This window comes from Colletotrichum fructicola (genome assembly GCF_000319635.2).
Source record: "Colletotrichum fructicola Nara gc5 chromosome Unknown KSG_Nara_v1_contig01, whole genome shotgun sequence".
Lineage (NCBI taxonomy): Eukaryota > Fungi > Ascomycota > Sordariomycetes > Glomerellales > Glomerellaceae > Colletotrichum > Colletotrichum fructicola.
In genome coordinates, this window is record NW_027094051.1 from 7,391,625 (window position 1) to 7,416,575 (window position 24,951).

The 24,951-nt window shown below is 53.0% G+C and overlaps 6 protein-coding genes across 6 annotated transcripts; 3 read left to right on the forward strand and 3 right to left on the reverse strand.

Annotated features, from left to right (window-relative positions):
* Positions 1-357: 357 nt before the first annotated feature.
* On the forward strand, positions 358-819 carry CGGC5_v002099 (uncharacterized protein; the record flags this gene model as incomplete). Its single annotated transcript, XM_032029153.1, has 1 exon — positions 358-819. One exon carries the CDS (start codon positions 358-360, stop codon positions 817-819), a length of 462 nt encoding a protein of 153 aa, XP_031891224.1.
* Positions 820-3,750: 2,931 nt separating this feature from the next.
* Positions 3,751-4,719, forward strand: tesB (Acyl-CoA thioesterase 2; the record flags this gene model as incomplete). Its single annotated transcript, XM_032029155.1, has 1 exon — positions 3,751-4,719. The coding sequence occupies one exon, from the start codon at positions 3,751-3,753 to the stop codon at positions 4,717-4,719; it is 969 nt and encodes a 322-aa protein (XP_031891230.1).
* Positions 4,720-6,428: 1,709 nt separating this feature from the next.
* Positions 6,429-7,624, forward strand: qutD-13 (putative quinate permease; the record flags this gene model as incomplete). The annotated part of the gene is made up of 2 exons (XM_032029156.1): positions 6,429-6,893; positions 6,947-7,624. The coding sequence occupies 2 exons, from the start codon at positions 6,429-6,431 to the stop codon at positions 7,622-7,624; spliced, it is 1,143 nt and encodes a 380-aa protein (XP_031891229.1).
* Positions 7,625-7,700: 76 nt separating this feature from the next.
* Positions 7,701-9,759, reverse strand: CGGC5_v002102 (Choline transport protein; the record flags this gene model as incomplete). Its single annotated transcript, XM_032029157.1, has 9 exons — positions 7,701-7,770; positions 7,821-7,859; positions 7,939-8,207; positions 8,261-8,571; positions 8,624-8,654; positions 8,706-8,947; positions 9,006-9,220; positions 9,272-9,463; positions 9,533-9,759. 9 exons carry the CDS (start codon positions 9,757-9,759, stop codon positions 7,701-7,703), a joined length of 1,596 nt encoding a protein of 531 aa, XP_031891228.1.
* Positions 9,760-10,820: 1,061 nt separating this feature from the next.
* CGGC5_v002103 (putative peptidoglycan-N-acetylglucosamine deacetylase) lies at positions 10,821-12,479 on the reverse strand (the record flags this gene model as incomplete). The annotated part of the gene is made up of 6 exons (XM_032029158.1): positions 10,821-10,835; positions 10,918-11,509; positions 11,559-11,707; positions 11,758-11,853; positions 11,907-12,144; positions 12,205-12,479. The coding sequence occupies 6 exons, from the start codon at positions 12,477-12,479 to the stop codon at positions 10,821-10,823; spliced, it is 1,365 nt and encodes a 454-aa protein (XP_031891227.1).
* A 5,234-nt stretch (positions 12,480-17,713) lies between these two features.
* On the reverse strand, positions 17,714-19,795 carry CHS8-1 (Chitin synthase 8; the record flags this gene model as incomplete). Its single annotated transcript, XM_032029159.1, has 3 exons — positions 17,714-17,938; positions 17,991-19,568; positions 19,616-19,795. The coding sequence occupies 3 exons, from the start codon at positions 19,793-19,795 to the stop codon at positions 17,714-17,716; spliced, it is 1,983 nt and encodes a 660-aa protein (XP_031891641.1).
* Positions 19,796-24,951: the final 5,156 nt, after the last annotated feature.

Consider the following 24,951-nt stretch of genomic DNA (forward strand, 5'->3'; position numbering starts at 1 on the left):
TGACGCAGCTCGGTTTCGCAACATACGCAGATTCTTGCTTGAACTGGTTTTGCGAAGAAACTGTAATAGAGAAAACAATTTCGAAGCAATCATCGAAGACGGGGGCCAGACGAACAGGTCAGACTAGGATCAATGTTAGGCCGACAGATCAGGTGTTGGAGATTCTCAAGACATTTGCAGCTTGAATTCCATAAATATCACGGATATTTTCCATCAACTGTGCCGATTTTCATCCAGCTCATCATCCCAAAGAATTTCATCAGCTCTTCTGGCCTTCCTATATCTTTCTCAAGCTCTCAGATACCTACAAAGTCACCAGTGAGAGTCTTAACTTAACCAAACAATAATCTCATCAACATGAAGTTCACCACCATCACCGCCGTGCTTCTCAGCAGCCTCCTGTCTACCATAGCAGCTATTGATCCTGCTGTTAACGGCAACAGCTTCCATGAACGCAGAGTTCACGAAATTGAATATCGACAAGTCGCCGGAGCAATGGAAACTCAGAACTTGATTGAAGCCGAGAGCATTCTCAACTCGGCTCGCTCATCTTCGGTCGGCAAAATTCGTGGACGCCGACTCCGTGAGGCTCAGGAGCGCCAGTGCTCCAAGCAGCCTGCCACCGAGTGTAACAAGTGCATGGACGCACTTGTGCAGACCGCAATTTTTGAGGTCATGGGCTGTGGAGTTGCCGCTCTTGGCGTTGGCGCTCTCAGCGGAGGTGCCGCGTCTGCACTTGCTGCTATGGGCTTTCTTGCTTGCGACGGAACCGTCTACGGAAGCTATGAGAAGGGGCTGGTTGAATGCAGAGCGTTTTAAAGGGGGAATGCTGGGTCTGCCGCGAGACACACGCGACTCGTGTGTCTGTTTATACAGGTTCATGTCTTGGGACGTCACCTAAGCTTTGAGGGAGTATCTCACCAGTACCTTACGACAAGAGCATGGATACTCCTTCCCGAATGCCACCATTCAATATCATATTCTGCTTCTCTTACAATATAACTTAATGTACTTACTTGGTTTTCTACAACTTAAAGACCGCACAAGTGTTTCTAAAGATGCGGCAAGATGTGAATTTGCCGGCAAGAAGTCGTCTCGGCAAAGAGGCAAGTTCGCCGTTGGAACGTTCGAGTCACGAGCTAGGTCTCTGATGTCGGCGCCGACACCAAGAGCCGAAAAACCTCTATCCATACTGCGAAATTCAACTGAACTTTGCTTATCTTGGTACAAAATGTGCAAGAATTGATTACGATTTATTCAAGCGGTCATGCTGCTTAGCTATGGTAAGTTCTCCTGTGTACAACTTGCGGGGAACACTCGGCCTGGCGATATTTTGCCGTCTCTATATGCTTCGACTGGCTCGGCACTTCAACAAATCTCCGTCCGATTGTCTTGAGTATCCGATACTCTCGGACTTTCCAGAGGTTGTTTGTCATAGAAAGGCCCCCAAAAACCTATATAACCGGCGAGGGACTCGGACGCCGATTCATGAGGTTATAACTTATAAGTACCAATAATTGTTTTCCATAGCTCCTGTAACCGAAAACCATACACGATATTCCCTTGCCAATTCAGTCTTCCGGATCATTATCATCAACTCTATTGCTCATTATGACGATCAGTCACTCCCACCATCTCAGCGATCGGCGCCTCATCAAGTCAACAGCATCAGCCGCTGCCGTTTGTGTTCAAAATCTTGGTTGCTGGAAGGCTGCAGTTAACGAGATACAATCTTGGCCAGAATACACATGTCAACCGTTACGAGCTTTACCTAATGCTGCCAACACGTTGGGACTTGGCAATATCTTTGTCAAAGATGAGAGTAAGCGATTCGGTGAATCTCTAGGCTCTTTCAAAGCCTTGGGTGCACCATACGCTGTTTTCTCCATCCTTGCAGATGAAGTTCTCCGCCAGACTGGAGTTAGGCCGTCGTCCACAGAGTTGCGCAGCGGCAAATATGGCGCGTTCACTCGGAACGTGACTGTATGTGTCGCGACGGATGGCAATCAGGGCCGAGGACTCGCTTACGGTGCCAAGATATTCGGCTGTCGATGTGTGAACTACATCCACAGCCATGTGAGCCAAAGTCGTGCCCATGCGATGACAGATCTTGGAGCGTTGGTCATTCGAGTTGATGGAGAGTACGATGAGTCGGTTCGTCAGGCAAGGGAGGATGCCCACATGAACGGTTGGCATTTCGTCAGCAGTACCTCGTGGTCTGACTTCGATGAGATCATTCCGAAGACTGTCATGAATGCCTACATGGTCGTGGTTGAGGAGACGCTTCAAACGTTGCCCCGTGCAGGGGACATTACCCATGTCTTTGTTTGCGGTGGCGTGGGTAGCATCGCGGCAGCGATCTTTATGGGTCTTTACAAGCACTTTCAGGAGCTTCAAAACCTGGATCACTCTGTTCAGATTCCACGTTTCGTTGTTATCGAGCCAAACCAGGCAGACTGTTTGTTGCAAAGTGCCAAGGCGGGAGAAATGCGCCAGTCCTGTGGCAGCCTGCGCACTCTCATGGCTGGCTTGGCTTGCCGAGGCCCGTCTCCGGCAGCATGGAAAGTTCTTCAGTGGCTTACTAGCGACTTTGTCTCAGTCTCTGACTCAACCGCGGTTGATGGGATGATATATCTAGCGGAGGGATGCGAAGGAGATGTCCCTGTGGTTTGTGGGGAATCGTCAGCTGCGAGCATGGGGCTTCTTTTGAACTGCAGTTCTGACAAGGCTTTGCGCAAAGCTCTTGATCTGGATGAACAAAGTCAGTGCCTTTTGTTTGGTCTTGAGGGTGCGACAGACCCTGAAATATATGAGGATTTGGTTGGACGCACGCCTCAGACTGTTTTCGAGGCGCAGAATAAGTTCTTGGCGACCCAAACGCAAGGCTGACTGAGTATCCGCGTTCTCGTCATTATTTTACTCCAACGCAGAATGAAACTTCTCAGTTCTCTGTCGCAAAAAACTTCATCTCTTGTCAATCTATCTAGGGTCCCCCGTCAGACTAGAACATAAGACCGAGCACTTCAGTCCAATAGATATTCATGTGTAATTTTCGGTGATGTATCGCTGTTCCCAGTTCTGTGAGATGAATCTTCCGGAAGTAAATGTACGCTCTCTCATTTCCACCAGGACTTCATAGGATCACCCAGAAATCTCTCAATGTAGATGTTGTGTTGTTACGCTGGAGACATGCCGGTGGTTGTTTACATGGTGGGAAGAGTGACATACCGCCGCTTTAGGATTAATAGTACGTCTATTTTTAGACCCCCATCGTGCCGAAGTATCTGCTCTTGGGTGCTCGTCCAGTCTTCGTTGAAAACACGAGTGAGTCGCTCGCGTCAAAATTCTGTCTTCGGATCGTACGTCTATGGAGCTTTAACTCGCCAAGATATAGCAATCTCAAGAAACTGTCTCCTCAAGCTTCGCTCCGCTGGTCAGTTAGTGTTGCGAAGCAAACAATTGATGATCCATAGCGCTTGGGTTGCCCCACATTTGTGCGCATACCATCGGTGCTCTAGCGTTCAAGCGCCCAACCTCGGCTGTTTGCTGTTTGTCTTACCCCCTTCTGGCCAACTCACCGAAATCACACTGAAGCTCCCCGCCAAACAAGAACGATTACTGATCATCAAGAAACGATACATTAACCAGCTTTTGGGCTCGTCCGATCAGCTACACTCTAAATTCGGTGAAGGGTGTCATCATTGAAATCATCACTTCAGGTCCCCAACGTGTCAACGAACCTACTCCACCATGGCCACCTTGCAAGAGCAAGTCGCCGCGGACGACCTCGGTTCAGACAGGTTCGCCAGCCGCATTAACCCTGGACGCATGGGCAATGCGCAAAACATTGCCTACGGAGGGTGCACCATCGGGTTCGGCATCTCATCAGCATGCCACACGGTTGAACCCAAGTACCTTCTCTATTCAGTCACCGGCAACTATCTTGGTCCAGCCTTGACGGATCGGAAGCTGAAAAGTACTGTTCGCAGAGTTCGCGACACCAGAACCTTCGCAACAAGACTCATTGAGATCAGCCAGGACCAAGATAATGGAGAGTCGCGACTGTGCATGATCATGCTGGCGGATTTTCAGGTGAAAGAGCAGGCTTCGCTATTGTTGTACTCAGCACCGCCATCGAGGTCATATTCTCCGCCAGAAAAGGGTCTTCTCCCGACTGAGGCAGCGGAAAAGCTGGTCAAGGAGGGCGTTGTATCGGAGAAGCTGGGCAAGCTGTACCTCGTTACTTTCGGTCTGAACGCCCGCTTTCTCGAAAGTCGCATGACGCCTGAGGGCGTTGCCCCCAACAATCTCCACGGCGTGGCCAAGAAAGCCAAAACACCCCAAGATGACCTTCCTCTGACTTCCAAGACCACGGCCGATTGGCTTCGGTCTCGCCATCCAATGGAGCGCCTTCAAGACCGGTTCGCCGGCCTAGGCTTCGTCCTAGACGGGGCGCTGTCTTTCATCCCTCTCACACACAACCACATGTTCCTAGATGACGCTGCAGCGTGCTCTAGTCTTGACTTCGCGCTCAGATTCTTCACTGGCGAGATAGATTTGGACAAGTGGCATCTCAGAGAATTGAAAACCATCACAGGACGCGATGGGAGGACCTACACCGAAGCCAGACTTTGGGATCAAGATGGGAACATGGTCGCAAATATGACCCAGCAGTCCATCATGAGGCCTTTGAAGAAGGCGGCCACGGCCTCTCTTTAGAGATTTCCAGTTTAACTGCCAGTACTAGACCTGTGCATTCGCGGAATGGGCTTTTAGTCAACAGAGAGCCCACCGAAGGTTACGTGGGTTGGCTTGTTTAGAGAGTAACATAGACCTCTGAACGCCCATGTCTCTCTAGATCCAGGGCTCCGTATGTTTTTATAGATGTACATTTCATAAGTAGAACCCGAATCATGATTTCTTCGCTTTGAAGACCCTTGCTCATGCTTGAACTTTCATTCATCTTAGGAAGGTGAGGCTTGCACTAGACAACGCTTTCAGTTCGTGTTGCTAGCCTTACTCCTGGAAGTTTCGCATTGCATCGGATAATTCCGAAAGAACATTCGGTCTACTCTCTCAACTCTCACACTAATATGTGATAAGTAGACCCTTGTGCCGTTGTTCCGTGTTCCCGGAAAGTGACAGATTAATCGAATCAACCAAATGACGTACATGGGGATTGCGTTCGACGTGTGGTCCTGATCCAGTCATCTTACACATTAGCGATTTCGTTCTTTACTTCCCTATTCTTGGTTGAAACTTAATGAGCAGACATATTGCCGGCTGTATGGTCGTGCCAATTGGACATCGCTAGTTGCATTCTTTGCGAATTACAGTACGAATCTTAGCTGCTAGCCTCCGCCTGGAACGGCGGGGAATATCCAAACTACTATCGTACGATGTTTCGTTCAACGGGTCGACAGGTTCATCTGCGTTCGTCATGAACTTGCCTGCGTTTCTCGTGCTGTCATCGGCGGCAGCCGGCCAGCATGGCGGACTACATATGTAAGCATGTCGGAGCTGTACCGAAAGTATTGCCGTCCATCCGAGTGAAATATTCCAAGCATGATAGCATGAGGCCACAGCAATTCTAAGTCATGCTTCACCATAAAGGCATCTTGAGACTCAATGACTCGAGCTGCTTTGTCAAAACCACGACCATCGGTAAGAACCGACGCAGCCTGCGGGGCATCATGCCATCGGCGCTGCCCCGAAAGCCAAACCTGGGGACTGATATTGCATGCGGGGTAGTCTGAGTCCGTGAATCTGGGGAAATTGGGGTACGAGGGCTTGGCAAGTAAATGGCATGCCGTATTATAATAGCCTCCTCCGGGTTGGTTGAATTGCTGTAGCCATTTCGAGCGTTCAGGATATTTGCTATCCAGTTGCCAGCCGTTACGTTACAATGGACGCTCTCAAAAAGTCGTCCCTCGCGAAATATGTTTATGGCGTAAAATCATTGCCTCCCGGAATTTTTAACTGGCATCTGTTTGTCACAGTTGCTGCATTTGCGCTAGGGGGCTGCCCGAAAGGTTGTATTTCACCACGACCTAGTTTCAAGCTTTGAAGTCTTTTGCTAACTAGCCATATCTTTGATAGGATGGGACGAAGGAGCTGCTGCTTCAATCACCGAGCTCGAATCATTCAAACACGCTTATCACCTTGAAGGCTCGAATAGCAAGACAACGATTTCTAACCTCGTCTCGTTCGTCAACATCGGTGCAGGCATCGGAGCATTTCTGTCCTTCTTTCTCAACGACAAGATTGGACGTCTTTGGTCGATGCGCCTCTATCAGACAATTTATGCTGCCGGGTCTTTGATATCTTGCTTTTCTTACGGAAATCATGGCGTCCTTTACGTCGGACGCATCATTGCCGGACTGGGAGTTGGTGCTTGCACGGTCGTGGGCCCAATGTCCATCGCTGAAATGGCCCCAAAGAGCATTCGAGGTCTGATGACTTTATGGTTCAATGTCTGCATGCTGGGAGGCCAGGCACTGGGCATTTTTACAGTGTTTGGCTGCAGCACCAACATTTCATCGGAGCACAGCCTTCAGTACCAGATTCCCTGGTTCGTTCAGACCTTTGTTCCCGCAATCGCTATCGGCTTGTCATTCTTTTCAGTTGAGTCGCCGAGGTGGCTCGCCATTCAGGGAAAGCAGAAGGATGCCCTTGACGCTCTGGTGAGGCTCCGTGGTTTACCAGCTGATCACCCATATTTGGAGGAGGAGTATGCCTTGATCGAAACCCACTTGGATGATGAGAACCAGCAGTCAGGGGATCAGGGGTATTTGTCTATTATGAAAGAGACTTTTATGGTACGGTCGAATCTCCGCCGGGTGCAGTTGACTATCGTTGCCTATATCCTTGCCCAATTTTCCGGCGCCAACTCGGTAAGAAACCTGATCTTGACTGGCCGACCCCGTTTGCTGATTGGCACCTTCAGGTTACCAACTATCTTCCAACGATCTTCGGTTACATTGGAGTTCAGGGTGCTGGTGCCAAAGTCTACTCTTCAGGCTTATACGCCGTCGCGAAGATGATTTGTTGTCTTGTCGCCTCCCTTGTCTTCGTCGATGTCCTCGGCAGACGAAAGTCTCTCATGATCGGCATCACAATTCAGGCTGCTTGTCACGCCTACCTCAGTGGCTATCTGAAGTACTTTACCAAAGACCCGGACTCTGTGCCGAAAGGGGCATCTGACGCTGCCATTGGCATCATCTACATCCACGCTCTGGGATGGGCTGTGGGACTCTACACTTTACCATACCTGTTCGGTGCGGAGCTTTGGCCTAATCGTATTAGATCGTTTGGCGGTGCGCTGTCGCAAGGATTTCACTGGTTGTTCTACTTCGCCATCACAAAAGCAACGCCGAGCATCCTGAGTAGTATGGACATTTGGGGTGCGTTTTTGTTCTTTGTCGGATGGTGCATCCTTGCCTTCATCTACACGCTGTTCTTCATTCCTGAAACGAGTGGTTTGAGTTTGGATGAAATGGATGCCATTTTCCAGCGACCCATGCACAAGATGCGACAAGCAGCATCTGGAAAGAGTGAGGAGGAGCGAATCGGTAGGCGAGTCTCGGTTGAAAAGGAGGCAGTGGCCCATCTTGAAAGAGACTAGATCAAGAACGGAATGAGCAACACACTATCTCCCCAGTTCGCTTTCATCAACATGAAACCTGCGGCGTCATTGTGTCTCAAGCAACGGGGTGTGCACATCTACTGTAGACGCGCGCAAATGCCTTCGTCTCGTTGACGCGAGCGTAGCTTTGTCGATGCTTGGCCCACGGAAGACACCCTTTCTCGAAAAAACCCACCCTAACCAAGTCAAGAAGAACAACACCGATGCCACAATGCTGTAAATCATCAGCTATAAGGCTCCACCAAGAATTATTGACTGCCTTTGCTTCTTCCTGTGCAGAAATAGTCACCGACCTGTTGTAATTCATGTTGTAAGGTGTTATTGGATATTCGGTGGGAAGACAGCAGGCAACTACCAGCAACACGGTCCAGATTGTCGATATGAAGTTGACAGCGTAGCCAAATCGTCCCAAGCTGAATGGTCGCTCAGGGAGAAGCTCGTCACGATCCACGAATAGGAGAATGGCCTGTGGGATGACGTAGGATCCGACCAGAAAGATGATAGAAGCGCTCACCATGAGCTCAAATGCCGTCTCTGACCCAACGAACACCAATCCATAGACCTAGTAACTCCTTAGTTTTGGTATCGCTCTGGCGCAAAATGAATGACTCTTACGATGGAAAATGCCGCCTGTATTATGACAGCGTTGAGAGGCATTCCGAATCTTGGACTTATCTGCTTCCACAAATCGGATCGCGGAAAGCATTCGTCGCGTGCAGCAGACCACAGTGCTCGGGACGACCCCGTTATGATTGCGACCACGCAAGCAAAGAAGCATATTGCGAAGGCGACCATGAGAAGTACGGTTATGACTCGACTCCCTGTTGCTTGATAGTACAGCTGGATCAGGGGGAGTCCACTAGGTGCATTCAGAATCTCATCAATATCCTTGATGACGAACATGCAAGTGCATGCAAACGGAAAAACTGGCATTCAATTAGTGCGAGAAGTATCGTGGCCGAAGGGCTCAAACACTACCTGTTGCCAGTCCGATTATTACTGGGTAGATCTGAGTCCTGTTAGCACACTCTCGCGTGGAGGGAATTGCGAGAATACCCACGATCACTTTGGGGGCAGTAACAGTGGGATTCGGGATTTCCTCTGTCATGTGGACACCGGCATCCGTTCCGAGGAACCCATAGAGATTATTGACGAAGCAAAGCACCCATGCGAGAGAGTGACTTTCCCATCCGCTGGATATCGTGTTGTCCGTAAATACCCACCTGGCTGAGTTGTAGTTGGGGTAGCTGCAGAGGAGCATTGTAATAGTTGTTACTACTAGGGTTGCCATGGAAAATACGACTTTCCTCGGCAGTTAGTCGAGAGCTTCAACGTCTCCAAGGGAATCTTGTAGACGTACAGATGAAGCCAGTCAAAGCCGGTAGTTTTCGGGCTCCAACAATGTTGATAGTGGCTCCAAGTACCATGATAGCCACGTAGACAAGATACTTGTGCCATGGGTCGATGATGTAGTCGGGATTCATAAACTGCACGATGGATAGGACCATGCCAGAGATGGAGTTACATGTACTTGCGCCTCCAAGCCAAATGCCCAGCACACTTATTACGGCAGTGCTTTCAGGCGAGTTAGTAATAGTTCATGCATTTCAGAACGTACTGACTTACCTGTACGAAATGAATGGTCCCCATTTCGGGGGAGACAGGATAAAGGCCCAGTAGTATTGCCCGCCGGCGACGGGGAATGCAGAAGTCAACTCAGCCATCCCCAATGATATAATACCAATGAATAAAGCCGCAGGAAAGAGCATGAATATGCTGCCAGAAGACGATCCCTGCTTAATACCATTACCGATGGCACTGCACAAGACAACCAGTCAGTTACGTTACTGTAGGATGTCTGGAGAACCTGAGATTTGAGATGCTAACCTGGCGAAACCATTCCATGTACATATTACAGCATAGGACAAAGCCAACAGAGAAAATGTAGAGAACTGCCTCGGCATCTCTCGATGGTATCCAGATGCCTCCAATTCCGCATCATCGTAGTTGGGCTGGCCATCGATATCTTCAATCGGAGGTCGGGCTGATGCGCTAGGTACTGTCACTCGTCCCTCAGCACCCTGGCCAGGTCTCAATCTTGAGCCCGGTTTCATCGCAGCCAGTCGTTCTGACCGAAGCTTACAGGCACGGGCTACCTAGATGCAGCGTTGGACGACTGAGGGAGGTGGTTGAGACTGGGTTTTGTGTCGGCGATGTCGGCCTGACTCAAGGATCCGCTCCCCGCAACGCTAGTAACACTCGCTAATAGCCCGTGACCTACAGCAGTCATCCTAGCAGCGATAAGCATCTTTTTCGCTCTTGCTCACTGAGACAATCGGATACCTTATCAACCCTCAGTCAAACTTTTGAGGAAATGAAATCCAGCAGCCTCGGAACGACAGCTGGCGGCCGGATATCAAGTCCTTGAAGAAGACCGACCCGGGAACGGCCGGTGCGGCCCCACTCCGGGCGCAGCAATCGGCTAGCAGCAGTCGGCCAACTCCCTCGGCCGCGTGAATTATTGGAAGCCGAAAGCCGTGAATGATCATTCGCACGTCGCGGGACCAGCCTGTGTTCACGGTTTCCTCACAAAATGCTGCAAGGCCCGTGTGTTGAAAAAAGGCCGTACTCGGCGTAAGGTATTCGAAGGAGGAAAGGACTTGCGATGTGAGCTGAGTTCGGAGATGTTGCGGCTGCGAGAATCTGTTCATCACGTCCATCATGCACAGTGAAAGTCAGTGTATTTTCAATGGTCAAGTGACACGATTTTCTGCGTCGTCATCTTTATAGAATGTATCACAATGCCTTTCATATACCACAGTCTACTTCATCACTGTAGTCAATTAAGCCCTTTTTACAACCACCGACCATACCCTGAACTCCTTCATAAGCCGGAACACAAGAACTTGTGTTCCATTAAGACATTACACACTAAAAGTAGTCCACATCTCATCAAAATGAGGGGATAGAAGAAGAAGAAGTCATGAGATCAATCAAGCACACATCATGTCGTGCAACTAAATTACTCAGTTGCATGTGCCAAAGGCAGGCTGGCACCCTGTGCCGCAGTGGTCGGTAGTGCTTCCACACCAACCATACTGACTACAGCACGTGGCACCAGGCTCCTTGATACAAGTTGTACCGCCCTGGGTCGAACCACAGCGGCCGTTGGTGCTCACCGGCGGAGTACCTGAAGGCCCGTTAGCCGAGCTGACGGGTGTAGATGAGCTCGCAGGCGTCGATGACGACGGCGGCGCAGAGCTCACACGTACAATCGAAGTTGACGCGCCCGAAATGGCACAGGTGCCGTAGAGGGGCTGGCAGGACGCGCCGCAGTGGTCGGCGGTGTTGCCGCACCAGCCGGCGGAGGAACAGCACGTGGCGCCGGGCTCGTTGACGCAGGTCGTGAAGCCGAAGTTGGGGCCGCAGCGGCCGTCTGTGGAAGGCGTGAGGGTTCCTGTGGGAGAAGCGACGGAGGTGGTGAGGGTGGTGGCAGTGGCGCGGGTAGTGGTCGTGCCGGAGCTGGGCGGGGCATCGCCGACGGAGCGGTACCAGTTCTCCTGGGGGTCGCCGAGGCACTCTCCGACAGTGACGGACTTGAAGCCGTTGCGGAAAAGGGACTCGAGCATGTGGTCTGTCAGGTTGTAGACGGACTGGTAGACAGGGTCGTGCTCGATTTGCAGCCACTTGGTGTTAGCGGGGTCCTTGCCTTCGACGTTGTCGTCCCAGATGTCCTTGGAGTCCTGGATGAGCTCTGGGCTGTCGTGGAGGTAGCCCTCAGTGTCCAGGTTGAAGTAGGTGATGTGGTAGCCGAGGTCATCCAAGTAGCCTTCGCAAGTAGCGTCACAGGCGGAGTAAGGGGGTCTATAGATGTCAGCCAGGTCTTCATTGCGGAGAGCACGTTGTAGCATACCTCATGTAAGTCGGGAAGTAACCCAGCAGGTCGGCAAAAGCGATCTCGTTGTAGATCATCTGGTTGCGGAACTTCTCTGCGCTGATGGTGGTGAGTCTCTGGTGAGACCAAGTGTGGCTAGCAACCTGGTGGCCCTCGGCGATCATGCGCTGGCAAAAGTCAGTTTTCGATTCCAGATTTATGGGACGAATTCACATACTCTGATCAGAGCAGGCCAGTTGGTGGTCGGGTCGTTGATCTTGCCCTTGCCGAGGTTGTTGCCGGTGATGTAGAAGGTAGCCTTGGCATTGTACGCCTACACAGGATCAGCCACACTCATTCGTCGCTACCTGCCTGACAAAGACGTACCTTCAGCTTGTCCAAAAGATCCTCGGTGTAGATGTAAGGGCCGTCATCAAAACTCAAAGCAATGTCGCCGTACTGCTCGCAGTGATAGATGGCCTCGCCGTAAGGCACCGGGCCAACCTTAGTGCGAGCGACGTTGGTCGTGTCCGGCCCGTCTGGGCGGATGTTGGCATCGCATGCCGGGCCGTACTCAATCATGCACGACGGCGCAGAGCAGTAGAGATACCCTTGACCGCACCATCTGCCATACGTTTCAATATCCAAGTCTTGAAAACATCTGGGGCAGAGAGACATGACTTACCCTGCGCTGGAACAGCAGTATCCATCGTCGCAGACCTGGTTGTCGTAGTCCGGGCCGCAGCGGCCCACGGACTGACGCGCCTCCAGCTCCGAGGCCGCTGGCGCCAGTTCAGGTTTCGCAGCGCGGCGCTGGATCTGGCGACGGGCCGCGGTGAAGTCCTGCATGGCGCGTCTCCCAGTCATGATCTGGGGCACGGGAAGCCTGTCGCCAGAATCGGCGCCGTGTGCAGCGGCTAAGCCGAGACCAGCCGCGAAAGCGAGGGTGGTGAAATGCATCGTGAAAGTATGCGGGAAGTACAACCTTGGGTTGGTAACGAATGATTTGTCCCCGTGGACACACACGACAGCGCTGAACGAATGGACTATGGCAAGGCAGAATTCAGTGAAGAACAGGGCCAAGCCAAATGGGACAATGTACACAAAAGCAGGAGGTGAATCTACCGAAAACACTGCTTTTGGCAACTAATTACACCGTGGACCGGAAGAATAGCAAAGCGGACCAGACGGCTCGGGGCCGGAAAGTGTGTTTTATAACGGAAGGGCATGTTCATCTGATCGGGTGAGCAAGCTACCTTGGGCATGTAGGTAGTCTCTCGGCTGAAAATGCGACCCTACGCAGGCGGCGTGAGAGATCGGCCGCAGCGTGCTTGGCTCCAGCTCGGAGGGGGGAGTAATTACAGCGAGCAGGTCTCTCCCGGAGAGAAACGCGACGTTCTCTATGCGTGTGTACATTGCTGGTCATCCCCGCATGGCGGTAGATGCCTGTACCGTGGAGCGAACTTCCAATGAGACATGGGTGCTTCGAGGCGGCGGCGGCTCCCCGTTGGTCGGGGCCCTCTGCCGGCAAGTGACTATTTTAGTCACCTCCATCTGATAATACGAGGGCGAACAAGAGAAAAGCAAGGAGCCTGCAACGTGAATAAGATATGGGGATGGTTCTAGCGCAAGTAGCTGAGCAAATCCCCGAATGTCACGGGTCACTGGTGGCTGTCACGAGCAGAACTGGCGGTGATTCAGGACGCCACTGGGCATCTGAGAAGACAGTTCTGACATGGCTTGAAGATGTCAGGAACGTCCTGTGAGTGAGTGGTGGATGTGCCGACTACGGCCACCAATCTTAGCACTCTGGTGCCTGACTACCTGTGAGATGTGTAATTGGAGGCGGCGCAGGCAATATTGAATCCATACATGACCTTATTGTGTGCCTAACACAAGAGATGGTGTACAGAGAGCCGTCGTTTGAGGTACCAAGGCAAGCCAAGAGAGCCTTCATCGAGCACAGGCTGACTGGACGTAAGCCGACGTGGATCCGAAGACAGGCAGGTCAGCCGTTGTGGAGTCTTGAAGAGCGTCCAAATCGATCGAGGAGTGCGTCAAAAGCAAAAAAAGACCAATATGAGAAAACGAGGATGGTTATTGGGGCGACAAGGCTGGGCGTTGGTGCTGATGCCGAGCCCGCGTACAGCATAGTAACGTGCCTTGCAGATCAGCCGAGTAAATGCTGTGGACAACAACAATGGTATGATGGCCTTTGATTCCTTTGATGGAGCTGCTTGCATATTGTCCTGTTGCCCGGCTGTTGTTGACGCACAGCAGCCTGGGCTATATTGAAGAGGGGCCTCGCTGTGATGTCTCCAGCTTTTTCTCATGTAGGTGAGATGGGGCCAGGATGGGCTGTGGATGATGAGATGCACTCGTTTTTCTGCACTTGGATTAGTGAGGAAACAGGCGTGGGAGGAAGACGAGGTGAGAGGGACGATGGATGGGTGAGTGAGACGGAGACTTGAAAAGTGCTGTGCAGCAGTGAAGCAGCGAGCCGGGGGCGGAGAGCGGGGCAGGGCGATAATTTGTGGGGCGGGTCCGAGCCAGGCTCTTTTTCTCATAAGAGAAAGTGCATAAACAGCATGCATCAATCGAGGAAACACCCCGGAACCCCTTTTGGAGGCTATTCCCCCGATTATTGCCTCCCGCCCCGGGTCCATGGTCAGCTCACCCCCTTAACATGCTCTACCGAAGGTCAAGCTACTCGCTCCGCGCCTGCCACGTCCCACGAGCGCCCCTGACCTGCCGAAGTATTGGCTTGGCAGCGCTCGGTGTGTGTTTGTTTCCAGGGCCGCTGTATGGCATCTTCAGGCGTCAGATCGCATCTTTCCAGCACTTTTGCTGCTGTTTTTCAGGCCATGTCTGCCGAAAAGATGACCCGGCCCAGGGGCTCCTCGCCATCGGCTCACTGTGTCTGGCGAGGGAAGCTTGCCTTACTCGAAGCTTTCTGGCGCTTGCTTGGCAGTCAGCTTCACGTTGGATTGTGACTGTTACGACGAAACGTGGACGAGTTGCTCGCGCGCGGCTGTGTCTCTGAGCCCGAGTCCTTGTTTTTGTGTTCCTCTTGTCCTGGTTGTGGTTCCTGTGATGTGACGCTTACGGTGGGATTGCAGAGCCCTTTGCCGGCTGGCTCCCTTCAGTTAGCCTCCCATCATGTCGGCAAAGGAACCCCCCGATGCTCGATTGACAGCAACGTCGGCCACCATTCTGGCTCGTCCTTCCAAAAGGATGCCCCAGTTTCGTGCAGACACGGGCTTGCCCAGACTTGAGACACTGGCCAACCGCCAGCCGTTGCAAGGGAGGCTGCTCTCTGAGACCAGTCTGGGTTCGCAATCCCTTTTCCCACGTTGCCGTCGCGGTCGTTGCTACCAGAATGGTAACAGCACCTGAAATGGACGATTCCATCACGCCTTCACCGGATCACGAAACTCGACGAGGTGGCAGTTTACCCCCGTGAATTGCCTCTTACAGAAAGAAACAAGAACCTTAACTCCGGGCTCGGTACCCGCTCGTCGGCCTGGGATAGGGTTGGCTCGCTTCGCACAAGTCCCGTCGCTGTGCTGTAACTCGCTGCAACCCGCGCATGTTGCCTCTGGGTTGAGTACGCCCTCTGCGTATGCTGCATCACGGCGCAGCAGCTCGCGCAGGGTGCAGCTCACCGCATTCGGTTGCACATTCGCACAAAAGGGAGAATGAAGGGACCGGGGTTGCATATGTGGTTAGCAACAGTGAGAAAATCGAAAGAAAACTTTTCACTTCATGTTGCCGGCATCATCGCCCGGCGACCTTTTGTTCGACGTCGAGGCTGATGCCAAGGAGCTGAGATGGTATGATATGACGATGGCTGGCAGTATGAGGGGTCTGAGTGCATAATATTGCGCGCTGGCAGCTGCGGAGGCATGTGGCCTAGCCCTTTTGTCTCATAGCGGTTATTCATATCCCATGTCGTGTGTGTTGTGATACCAGAAGTCTTTTTTTCCCCCAAGACAATGACAAGCCCTGTCATGTGTGAGACATCGTACCGGTCGCTGAGTAGATTGGTGGCTGGAATACGATGAGATGAGGGGTAAAAACGATGAAGACTTCTTTTTCTTGCGGAGCGCGGTCTTGGGCCAATTGCCTGGAGGCTTGTCAGACTTGAACGAATATATCCGGGAATAAACCAATTTAGCACTTCCTGCGGATGAGTGGACTTGCAAATGAAGGCAGTCGAGACATCGCGCCAGAATGGCGAGGATGAAGACATCCGAAAGAATGCCACTGGACGGGTGCCTAAGCGCGTAGTGCGTGAGCTGCTCTGTGCTCTTCCCGCGTCTTTTCCTCCACTCCCTGATGGAGCTTTTGTGGGTGTTTTTTTCGTGACATGGAGAGATCGACATTCCGGTCGAGGATGAGTTGCAGGCGGAGGGCGGGAGTGATGGGGCCTTGTCCGGATCACTTCCCCAGGTGGACCTCACTCAAAGCTGTTCAAGGTTGAGACGCGCTCCGCTGGAGCCCAATTCCATCCCTACACATGTGGGCTTTGAAATGTGCGATTAGCCAAGACACCCACCGTTGAAGTTCTCGACCCAGATCTGTGATGAAACGCTTGGTCTTTGCCGCGACTCACCGTCGCTGACACAACCACGTGGGTTCTAATGTGAGAGAGTGAGATGTTCTCGCTCATTCCAACTCACCTGAGCCTCACCACACGGTGGATGGTGTACGATGCGAAAAGACGCCGGCGGACGACCATCAGTCGGGTACCTGATTCTAGCGCCGGCAGACCTGCCAAGCTGGGCGTGGAAATGAGTCTGTGTTGACGATGATCTTTTCGGGGGCCCATCACGCCTTCGCCGCACTAAGTTGTTTCGATTTTCAGCCTTCGGGGCGGGAGCTAGTTAGTTCAGATGGCGCTGATCTTGCGAAAAACGGTAGGGCTTGACGGGATCTGTCTCCTCCCACATCACGGACGTACAACTACGGTTGACGGGTCCACGACGGCAAGGTTTCGACGAGGGCACGGAGGCATAGCTTCCTTTTCTTAGCTCCGTGCTAGATGCGATGCGACGAACTACTTTAGCTGGGACCGCAGGGTCGGGTTGCAAAAGCACGCTCAAAAAAGACGTTGACGGGACGCGTAATAGCTTCATTTGGGCTGATGGTGCCACCGGCTAAACAAGTTAGTCTGGGTCCAGCTATTAGTTCGAGTGCGACGTACCTTGGAAAGGAATCTCCAAATTTGTCCCTGGAAACAATTTTGCCGTTTCTTATTGTTCGCGATAGCAGCGGGATGGAAGGTTGCGACAGGATAGAACTATCGGCATGGCGGAGATTCAAGGCGTGCCACACATGTGTCGCAGCGCTGTCTTCGCGGAGACCAACCACCGCATTCCCCGCCGTCGTGACAACGGTGCAAATAAACCATCTCACAATAACAGACATGCACAGCAAGGCAATTGAAAGCATGAAAATGGGTCAACCGTCTGTATGATTTTGGATTTCGTACGTGATACTTGAGAAAGGTATCTATGCCTCATAAGTCATTCATGGAGCCACCAGACCTAAACATTACATTAAGAATGAAAGAAAACAAATGATCGAAAATAAGAATGAAGATCCGACAAGACAAGTCGAAATATGAAGACAGAATCAAAAGCAGGAAGGAATCGAAGAAGACACAGGGCCCTGCCAGAGCGCAGCCCCGCCATCGCCCTTCGTTTCCGTCCGTCTGTACAAGAGTCCTCCGCTATGTACGAGCTCTCCAAGCCGTATGTGATGATGCTGTCGGTGGTCGATGGTGATGAAATGTGTTTCTCCTTCCACAGGTAGCCCGTGTACTGCCATTACCTGGATATATCTGATATCAACTTTTTTCCTCTCCCTTGGTCGTGCGGCTCGCCCGAATCCTCCAATCGCAAGCCATGTCTCACCCTCCCAGTCGTCGCGTTGACGAGTCTAATGTCCCCATTTTCAGCCCTACTAAACAGTCGCAAAAACGCCACATGAATGATTTCGACAAGTAAAAAGAAATGAGCGAGAAGTGACGAGGCGGCAGAGGCTTGTCCCGATGGGATGGATGGGATTGGGGAAGGCCGTGATTCGGCAGCGACCCGGGCCCCAGGCTCCACCGGGCGGCGGCATGGTCAGCTGAAGCCAGCTCATGATGCCGCCGCATCTGTCGCTGATTATCGAGACGTAATGCGCATTTAATGGGTGCCGCGACCGCCCTCGGCGTCCGTCTTTTCGTCGTCGCCCTTGATGACCTCGCGAGTCTTGCCCCACTTGAAGTCGTCCGAGTAGACGAGGGAGTAGCCGAGGATGATCATGTTGAGGAAGGGTGAGGTGCAAAGGTGGAAGAAGTACCCGACGAAATACTGCATGCGCTCGAGCATGTTTCTTGGCAGCCAGAAACCGATGCAGAAGGAGTAGATCTGCGACATTGTCAGCCATGAATCACATCGAAGAGTGGGCGAGGGAACTTACGTATCGAAGGAGCAGCAGAGAGAAAAGCGCCATGAATACTGGATCACGGACGAGCTCGTCACCACGGCGGATGAGGATGATGATCAGGGCGATGACGGCGGCCATGATGAATGGGGTGATGAACCAGGTGCAGACGGCGATGATCGACTGGAGACGCTCGATGGGGATGATACCAGGGCGGAAGATCATGACGAACTCGTTGGAGATGGATCCCAGGGCCCAACGCTTGCGCTGAGACAGGAAGACATTCCAGTTCTGAGGCACAATGGTGAAGGCCTTGGCGCGAAGAGCCTGGGCGGTCTGGCGCTGGGGGAACAGGGAGAAGATGATACTGGCGTGGATGGAGTCTTCCGAGTAGTTGCCCATGATGTGCTGGGTCATGAGGTCGTTGGGCTTAGGGCAGTATCCGAAGCGCTGGCGAAGGACCTCATCACCAAAGGTAGCCTCGTCAATCTTGATAAGCTGACAGCATCCAGGAAGACAGTTGACCTTGCCGGTGATGCGCGACTGGAACATGCGGCGGAGACCTTGAGTTTGGGAGTACTCGACGGACTGGTACAGCGACCAGAGGCCCCAGTTCTTGCCGTCATAGTCAACACAGACGTGGCCACAGACACCTACAAGTTTGGGGTTCTTGCGGATCTCCCTCAACATCTCCCAGATGCAGTATTCATCAAATACGGTATCAGCATCCATTCCCACGAGGTACTCAATGTTTTCCAGGCCCTGGACGACGAAGGCGTTGCCGACATGCTCGAAGAGGTCGTTGTTGAACATGGTCATGACGTTGACGGAGCGCTTGTGGAAATGGTACAGGAACGAACGGGCAAAGCACAAGCTGTCGCGCTTGCCCTGGTTGTACCGCTTACCAACAAAAAGGTAGGGCAGTCCCTTGTAGTAACCGGTCTGAATCTTGGTGGGCATGAAGAGACCATCGCGAGCGCGGTATCCGTTCTCAAAGAAGCGCGTTGGGCCGGGCTCGAGGATGTCCTGCAGGAGGTACTCTTGGGTGGTCTTCTCCATACCAGGGCCCTTGACGTTGCCGTCGACAACGATGAAAATCATGCGCGGGTGCTCGTCAATATTCTTCTGCGCTACCAGGGAGTCGAGCGAGCGAGTGAGCTCTTCGTACGTTTCGTTGTAGCATGGCAGAAGCATGACCATGCGTTCCGGGGTCTCCGGGACCTTTTCTTTGCGGCGGAAGCACCAGAAGATGGTCTTGAAGAGGAGGTGGCCGACAATGAAGACGATCATGATGAATTGGAGGACCGTGTTGGAGCTGAGCAAAACGATGAAGAAGTAGTGGGCGACATGATAGGTGAACGAGATGTAAATGAGCGCGGCATTGATGCAGAGGAGACCGATAAGAAGGCACCACTTCTGGAATCTCAGCAGAGACTTCGAAACCACCTTGAGCTCTGCATCTGAGTCCCATCTGAGCTTGGCCTCCTCTTGCTGGACGGATGATACGAAGGATGCCGCAGACTCGCCGCCGCGAGACTGCCATGAGCGATGGCCATTGGAGCCGGGTGTACGTTGGCCGAAGGGAAGATCATCAGTGGTGAAGCCCACGACGGACTAAACAGTCAGCTTTGCTCATACAAGGTGAAGCCATTGCGACTTACAGAGCCCTGAGACTGGATTCTTGAGGGGTTGAACGGCCTCGGAATGGACAGACTACGGTGGCTGCGAGCCGGTGTTGATGATCCAGAGTGGGCAGAGGGAGCCAGGGGAGGCCGGCTTGCCTCTGCCATGGCAGGCGGAGCCGGCGGGGGAAGAGGAGGAGAGGGAGCTGCCCGCGTCATGATGTTGACTGGGTATACGGATGGAGTTGAAGAGACGTGGTGATCCAAACGAAGGCCTCGAGAACGACGATAGCGGTTGACTATCAAGTATAGAACGAGGAACGACAGACGACTGGGGGAGTCAGGGATCTAATCAAGATCCTGGCTGGGGCCAACAACAAAACGAATGTGGTGACTGCCGGAGGCAACAGACAAACTTCCTGCCGAAGAGAGGAAGAGAGTGAAGGGTGAGAAGTGGAGGGGGAATCTATATGCCTACGGATGGGATGGCAGGAGATGGGAAAAAATAAAAGAGGGCCAGCATGGGGTAAAAGAGGGTAGCATCAGCACGGCGGACCTGGACTTCCTCAACTTGGGTTAGCCTCACGAGGCGGTTGACCCGACCAGCTGTCTGATTTCTCGGAATCAACGCTCTACTCAGGCTCAGGTAGAGTGTGTGGTAGCATCCAGCTAATTCGCGGTCCGGGGGTGGGCATGGACCGCGCAGGGTCTCTCTCGGAGCCAGCAACTTGCTTGACCTGACATTGAGCTGCTTCCTCGACGATGTGCGGTCATGTCTCGCAATACGGACTATTGATCCGAGTGCAGCAAGTTGCTGGGCTGGGCCGAACGATGAACAGATTCGGGCATGGCGACAACGATGCCAAATCTAGCGTCAGCTGAGGCAATGGCAAGCAAGAAATCGACAAGCAGCAAGCAGGTTCGATCATGTCCACTTGGTCCAGCCACGGGGTTACGGGAACAGCCAAACGCCATTGGGCAGTTTACAAGGGGATCAAGCCATCCAACGACATTTCCCGCCAAACGTGTGGTTGGGTGGGTGGTGGAGATGAGACAACCATGCCATCCCATATCCATGTCCAAAAAGAAAATGCTTCAACAGCAGCAGCAGCAGCACGCACAACGGCGGCTGCAGGTGGATGTTTTGATGGCTCACTTCAGGACCCCCCTGGGTCCTACGCCGAGTCTCCTTGGCTCAATAGTAGTAAAGTCTCCTCCGTGACTCCCTGAGCTGAGCTGTTGCCGCCGCTGATGTTGTCCGCTAGATTCGCTTGAATCCGAGAAACGCCATGATCGCCATCAGGCGGCAGCCTGTATACGGGCGGTACAAAGCCCGTCACTCTGCATTGTGTGCGATATTGGAAAAGGACCAATTCGCTCACAAGACGTCCAGAATAAGGATCGGCGTGATCCGAGGGGACATGTGGCGTCGTCAAACGTCGACATTTGGTATGGCGCAGTATAGAAGCAGGAGAGAACCCCAGGCAAGCAGCAAATTCGGAATAAAAAGAAACATCATACCGCACAGGCATACACACCAAAGAAGAAGAGGCGCGCAGATGGCGCAGCAAGAGATGCACGGCCGGTACGACGTTCAAGACGGGAGCCGCTCGCTAAGCAAGACAAGGGAACGGCGTCCGTTTCGACCGGGGGTGGGTGGTCGACTGGTGATGATCCGGCCCTAGGAACTTAGCGCGGTGAAGCTCTCCGCTGACACCCCTGTCCAATATACACGTCAGTTTCAACTTCAGGACACCGCTGCTTGCTGAAGTTGTGAAGTGCAGCCTTCGTGCAGCTACGAGAGATATTTTGGGCGTGAGCGCGCGGATTGGGTCCCTGGGGGCTACCACACATGCCACAAAGGCCATTTGGGGTCCTTGGCCCCCGTGTTCGCGGGTGATCTTCGCTTCGAGAACGACGGGGGCGAAGGAAACAAAACAGCCGCAGATGGATAGGCTGCGAGAAAGCGTTGGCTGGGTTCGGTTGGGTTGAGCTTGGTGACTAGGCTGCTGCCTCTAGAGGCAAAGCCAACCAACCTCTTTCCGAGAACAAGACAATACTGCATCGGCGGGGCAAAGTAAGTCTTTGGGGCGGCGACTGGACGGTCGAATCGCTGATGGTTGCTGCAGCAGTGAGCTGTGAATCGGATCAAATCAGATCAAACCCCGGCCTGCCAAGCCCGTGTTCGTGGGTTCGTAGGCTGCAAGAGTGGGCACCAAAAGACGTGGTACGGTCCCTGCCCATGCAAGTGGATGGCCTCCGCACGCAAGTAAGCTTAGAATCTGGGCTGTCGATGAGAGGACAGACAGGCTTCAGCAGGCCAGGGCAAGGCAGGTCCGTCAACGCCTTCACTCAGGCACACACAATTGTGCATTTCCTCTGTGTGCTTTAGGTAGATGCGCGTCTTCGCTCTAGCTGTCTCTGTACGCGGACGCTGACCGAAAACTCCGGGCGAACGACATCGTGCGTCTCGTACATGGTTGCGGCATGTATAGCGGCGCGGCCTAATGTCTGTGGGATCAAGCCAATGCTGCCAACACTGCACTCGTGGTTCTCGACGGCCGACAAGTACTTCGGATGACTGGATGAGACAGGATGAACGACACAATTGGTTGTGTGGGCTCGCTCTCAACGCTTGCCTCGAGCCTCCTCCTACTTGGTACTCGAGTTCAGACCGCTGAATCATCCCTTCCACCGCAAGATCTGGCTTGCCAACGTTTGCCTGGTGTTGTTGAGGGATAGCAGCCAGGCCCCGGGAAAACCATTGCATCGATGAATGATATCCAAATTGCCAAGAGGACCCTTCTTTTCAACCATATCCTTTTCCGTGCCGTCGCTTCTCGTTTGGGAAATCACCGGTTGGAAACGCTTTCTTCTGCGGTTGATTGCAGCCCCTGAGTAGTAGCGGTCGGGGTAAGGGGAGGGCATTGCTTCGAAAATGGAAGCTTTTGTTGCCCCCTCTGACACAGATGGCGGTTTGCTGGTAAGCCAAGAGGTTCCAGCGGTAGGTGCGTTGAGGACGTGCGGTTGCGGTCGTTGTGGCCCGTATCAGTCTCTCCTTGCTAGGCGCGTAAGAAGAAAAGGCTGTGGCGTTAACGCTCCAGGTTCATCACACCATCGGTGGGCGTTGTAGTAAGGTCCTTTGGACATGGGTGAGGGGAGAATATGGAGTCGCATCACAGGCGTCAATCCCCAGGACCCAGCTTTTCAGCCTGGATGGATTGTGCGACTGGATGATGGATGAGGCGGACTCTAGCCCCCGTGGGAGGGTGAGAGATGGAAAGCGGGGCGGAAGAGAGATGCGGAAGAGGCTTGCATGGTCGTTGCGATGAGGATTGATGGTGAGAAACACATCGACAACCTCAAAGTAGCAAGGGGCCAGAAGGCTGAAGGAGGGGGAGTGGATTGCGGTGTGTGAGAGGGTGGCGACGGTGGGACGAGGAGGAGAGGAGAGGAGAACCCGGAGGGAGAGGTGGAGGGGACGGGAAGGGAGATGCACACGCCCCTCCCCTTGCTTTCTCTTGCTTAACCGTCATAAAATGCCCCGATGCAAGTTTGCAACTATGTATATATCCGTTTACCCCGATAGTGATTGGCCGGGGTTACAGGTCGCGGGGAATTGGACTCGGAGGGGTGGGTCCAAGACGCCCGACTTCCAGTGCTAGCGGCGGCGGCAGAAGCGGCCCCACTTCGACCCCCGATGAGAATTGGCGCGGCGCTAGGCACGCGGCATCCCAGTTCCTGCAGTAGCCGGGACCTTCTTTTCCAAGGTTACGCACGCTTGGCACCTCGGGGACCGGGGTCCTCAGCGACCAGCCAGTGGTGCCATTCGACAATTTCTCGCACTGAGCTTGACGTTGAGGTAAGATGGGAGGGACGTTCCGCGCTAGGGAAGAAGACCGCACACTTCGTCCGGAGACACAGGACTGTGAATGGCACAGAAGAGGCTTTCGTGTATGCAACGTACCTCGCACCTTCATCCTTGGCCATTAACCACGTTGTCCATCCTGTTTGTTTGCCTCATCATATGGTGTACTACTGCCTAATCTAAGCATAGTATTCGCCGCTGCAGTCTGCTGGTCGGCACACTATCGAATTTCCCCCACGAAATGCTACGGTGCGGCACGTCTTTTTCGCCCCCATGTCGACCATCGAGGCGCACCTTCGCAGTGTCATCTCGTCGCATGTCAACCCAGCACGGGGTTGGTTTAGTCCCGAACTTGCGTGTGCATCGCATCCCAAATTCCGGACCATCCAAAAGATCGAATGACAGATGTTCTACCGCGCAAGTTGTGCTGCTAACATGATCCCAAAAATAAGATGAGCTCTGTTAGCTCGACGGCACTAGCTCGCTGCTGGCCAACCCACTTAGCTGGGCGCTAGCACCACAGAAGAGCACGGCCTGGCGGAGTTTATTCAGCAGTTCAGCTGCCCCTCAAGGGCACATGATCGAATTCCACAAGTCGATGTTTTCCCAAGGTGAGAGAAATGCGTCACGATTCAGGATCCTTGGGCTTACGAACGAGGCCCTTGTCGACAGAGGCAGCTTGGTAACAACTTCGACCGCCTTGTCTAAGCCCACTGCACAGCTGTTTCTGCCGCACAGATCCATTTCCCTCTCGCCGTATCTCCCATTCGAGTAATAACCTCGCCGCCGTGCGTGTGGGTGAAGCTTTTTTGGCGTTCTTCGCTTCATTGCTGACTGCGTATGCCATCCAATGCCCACGTAAGCTGTAAGCTCGGGTAAAGTCTTGGGAGATAGAAACCTTTGCCGTGCCTTGGCAGGCCGAGACGAGTGCCGCACGAGGGCTGCCAGACCCCCTCATCCCAATCATCGCAGATCGCTAGAGTCTCGGCACCACGAAAGCTCGTCATACGTCGTAGCGCATCGCCGAAATTCCAGAAAACTTTTTGCTGACCGAGGCAAATTGTAAACACCGGTTTTCGGGGCATGTCCTGCCGCGATGGTGCCACTGCGATATGAGCGTGGTCCCTCTTGAAGCATCACCAAAATGATCACGAGAATTGCGTTTCTCCGATGCTACGCACAAGACATCTCGGGCCTCCTCGTATCTGGAAGGTAGCCACGAAGAATAAACCGTTGTAGCCTGCCTTGCGACCCAAGACAATTCGGAGGGGGCCGACCTGGCACGGGGCCTGGTCAGCTGCGGGCGGCGGCGAAACAAAGACATAGACAAGCATTAGGAGCACGAGACCGGCCGTTGAAATGTCGCAAAATAGGTTGAGACATAATCGCTCACGATTAGGTGTTAACATTAAACTATTTCCAACGCTTTTGCCGCGATGCACTTGCGTTGCAGCTGCGTCTTTATCCATCGTCTCGGCCGTAGAGATCATAAAGGTAGGTGGGAAAG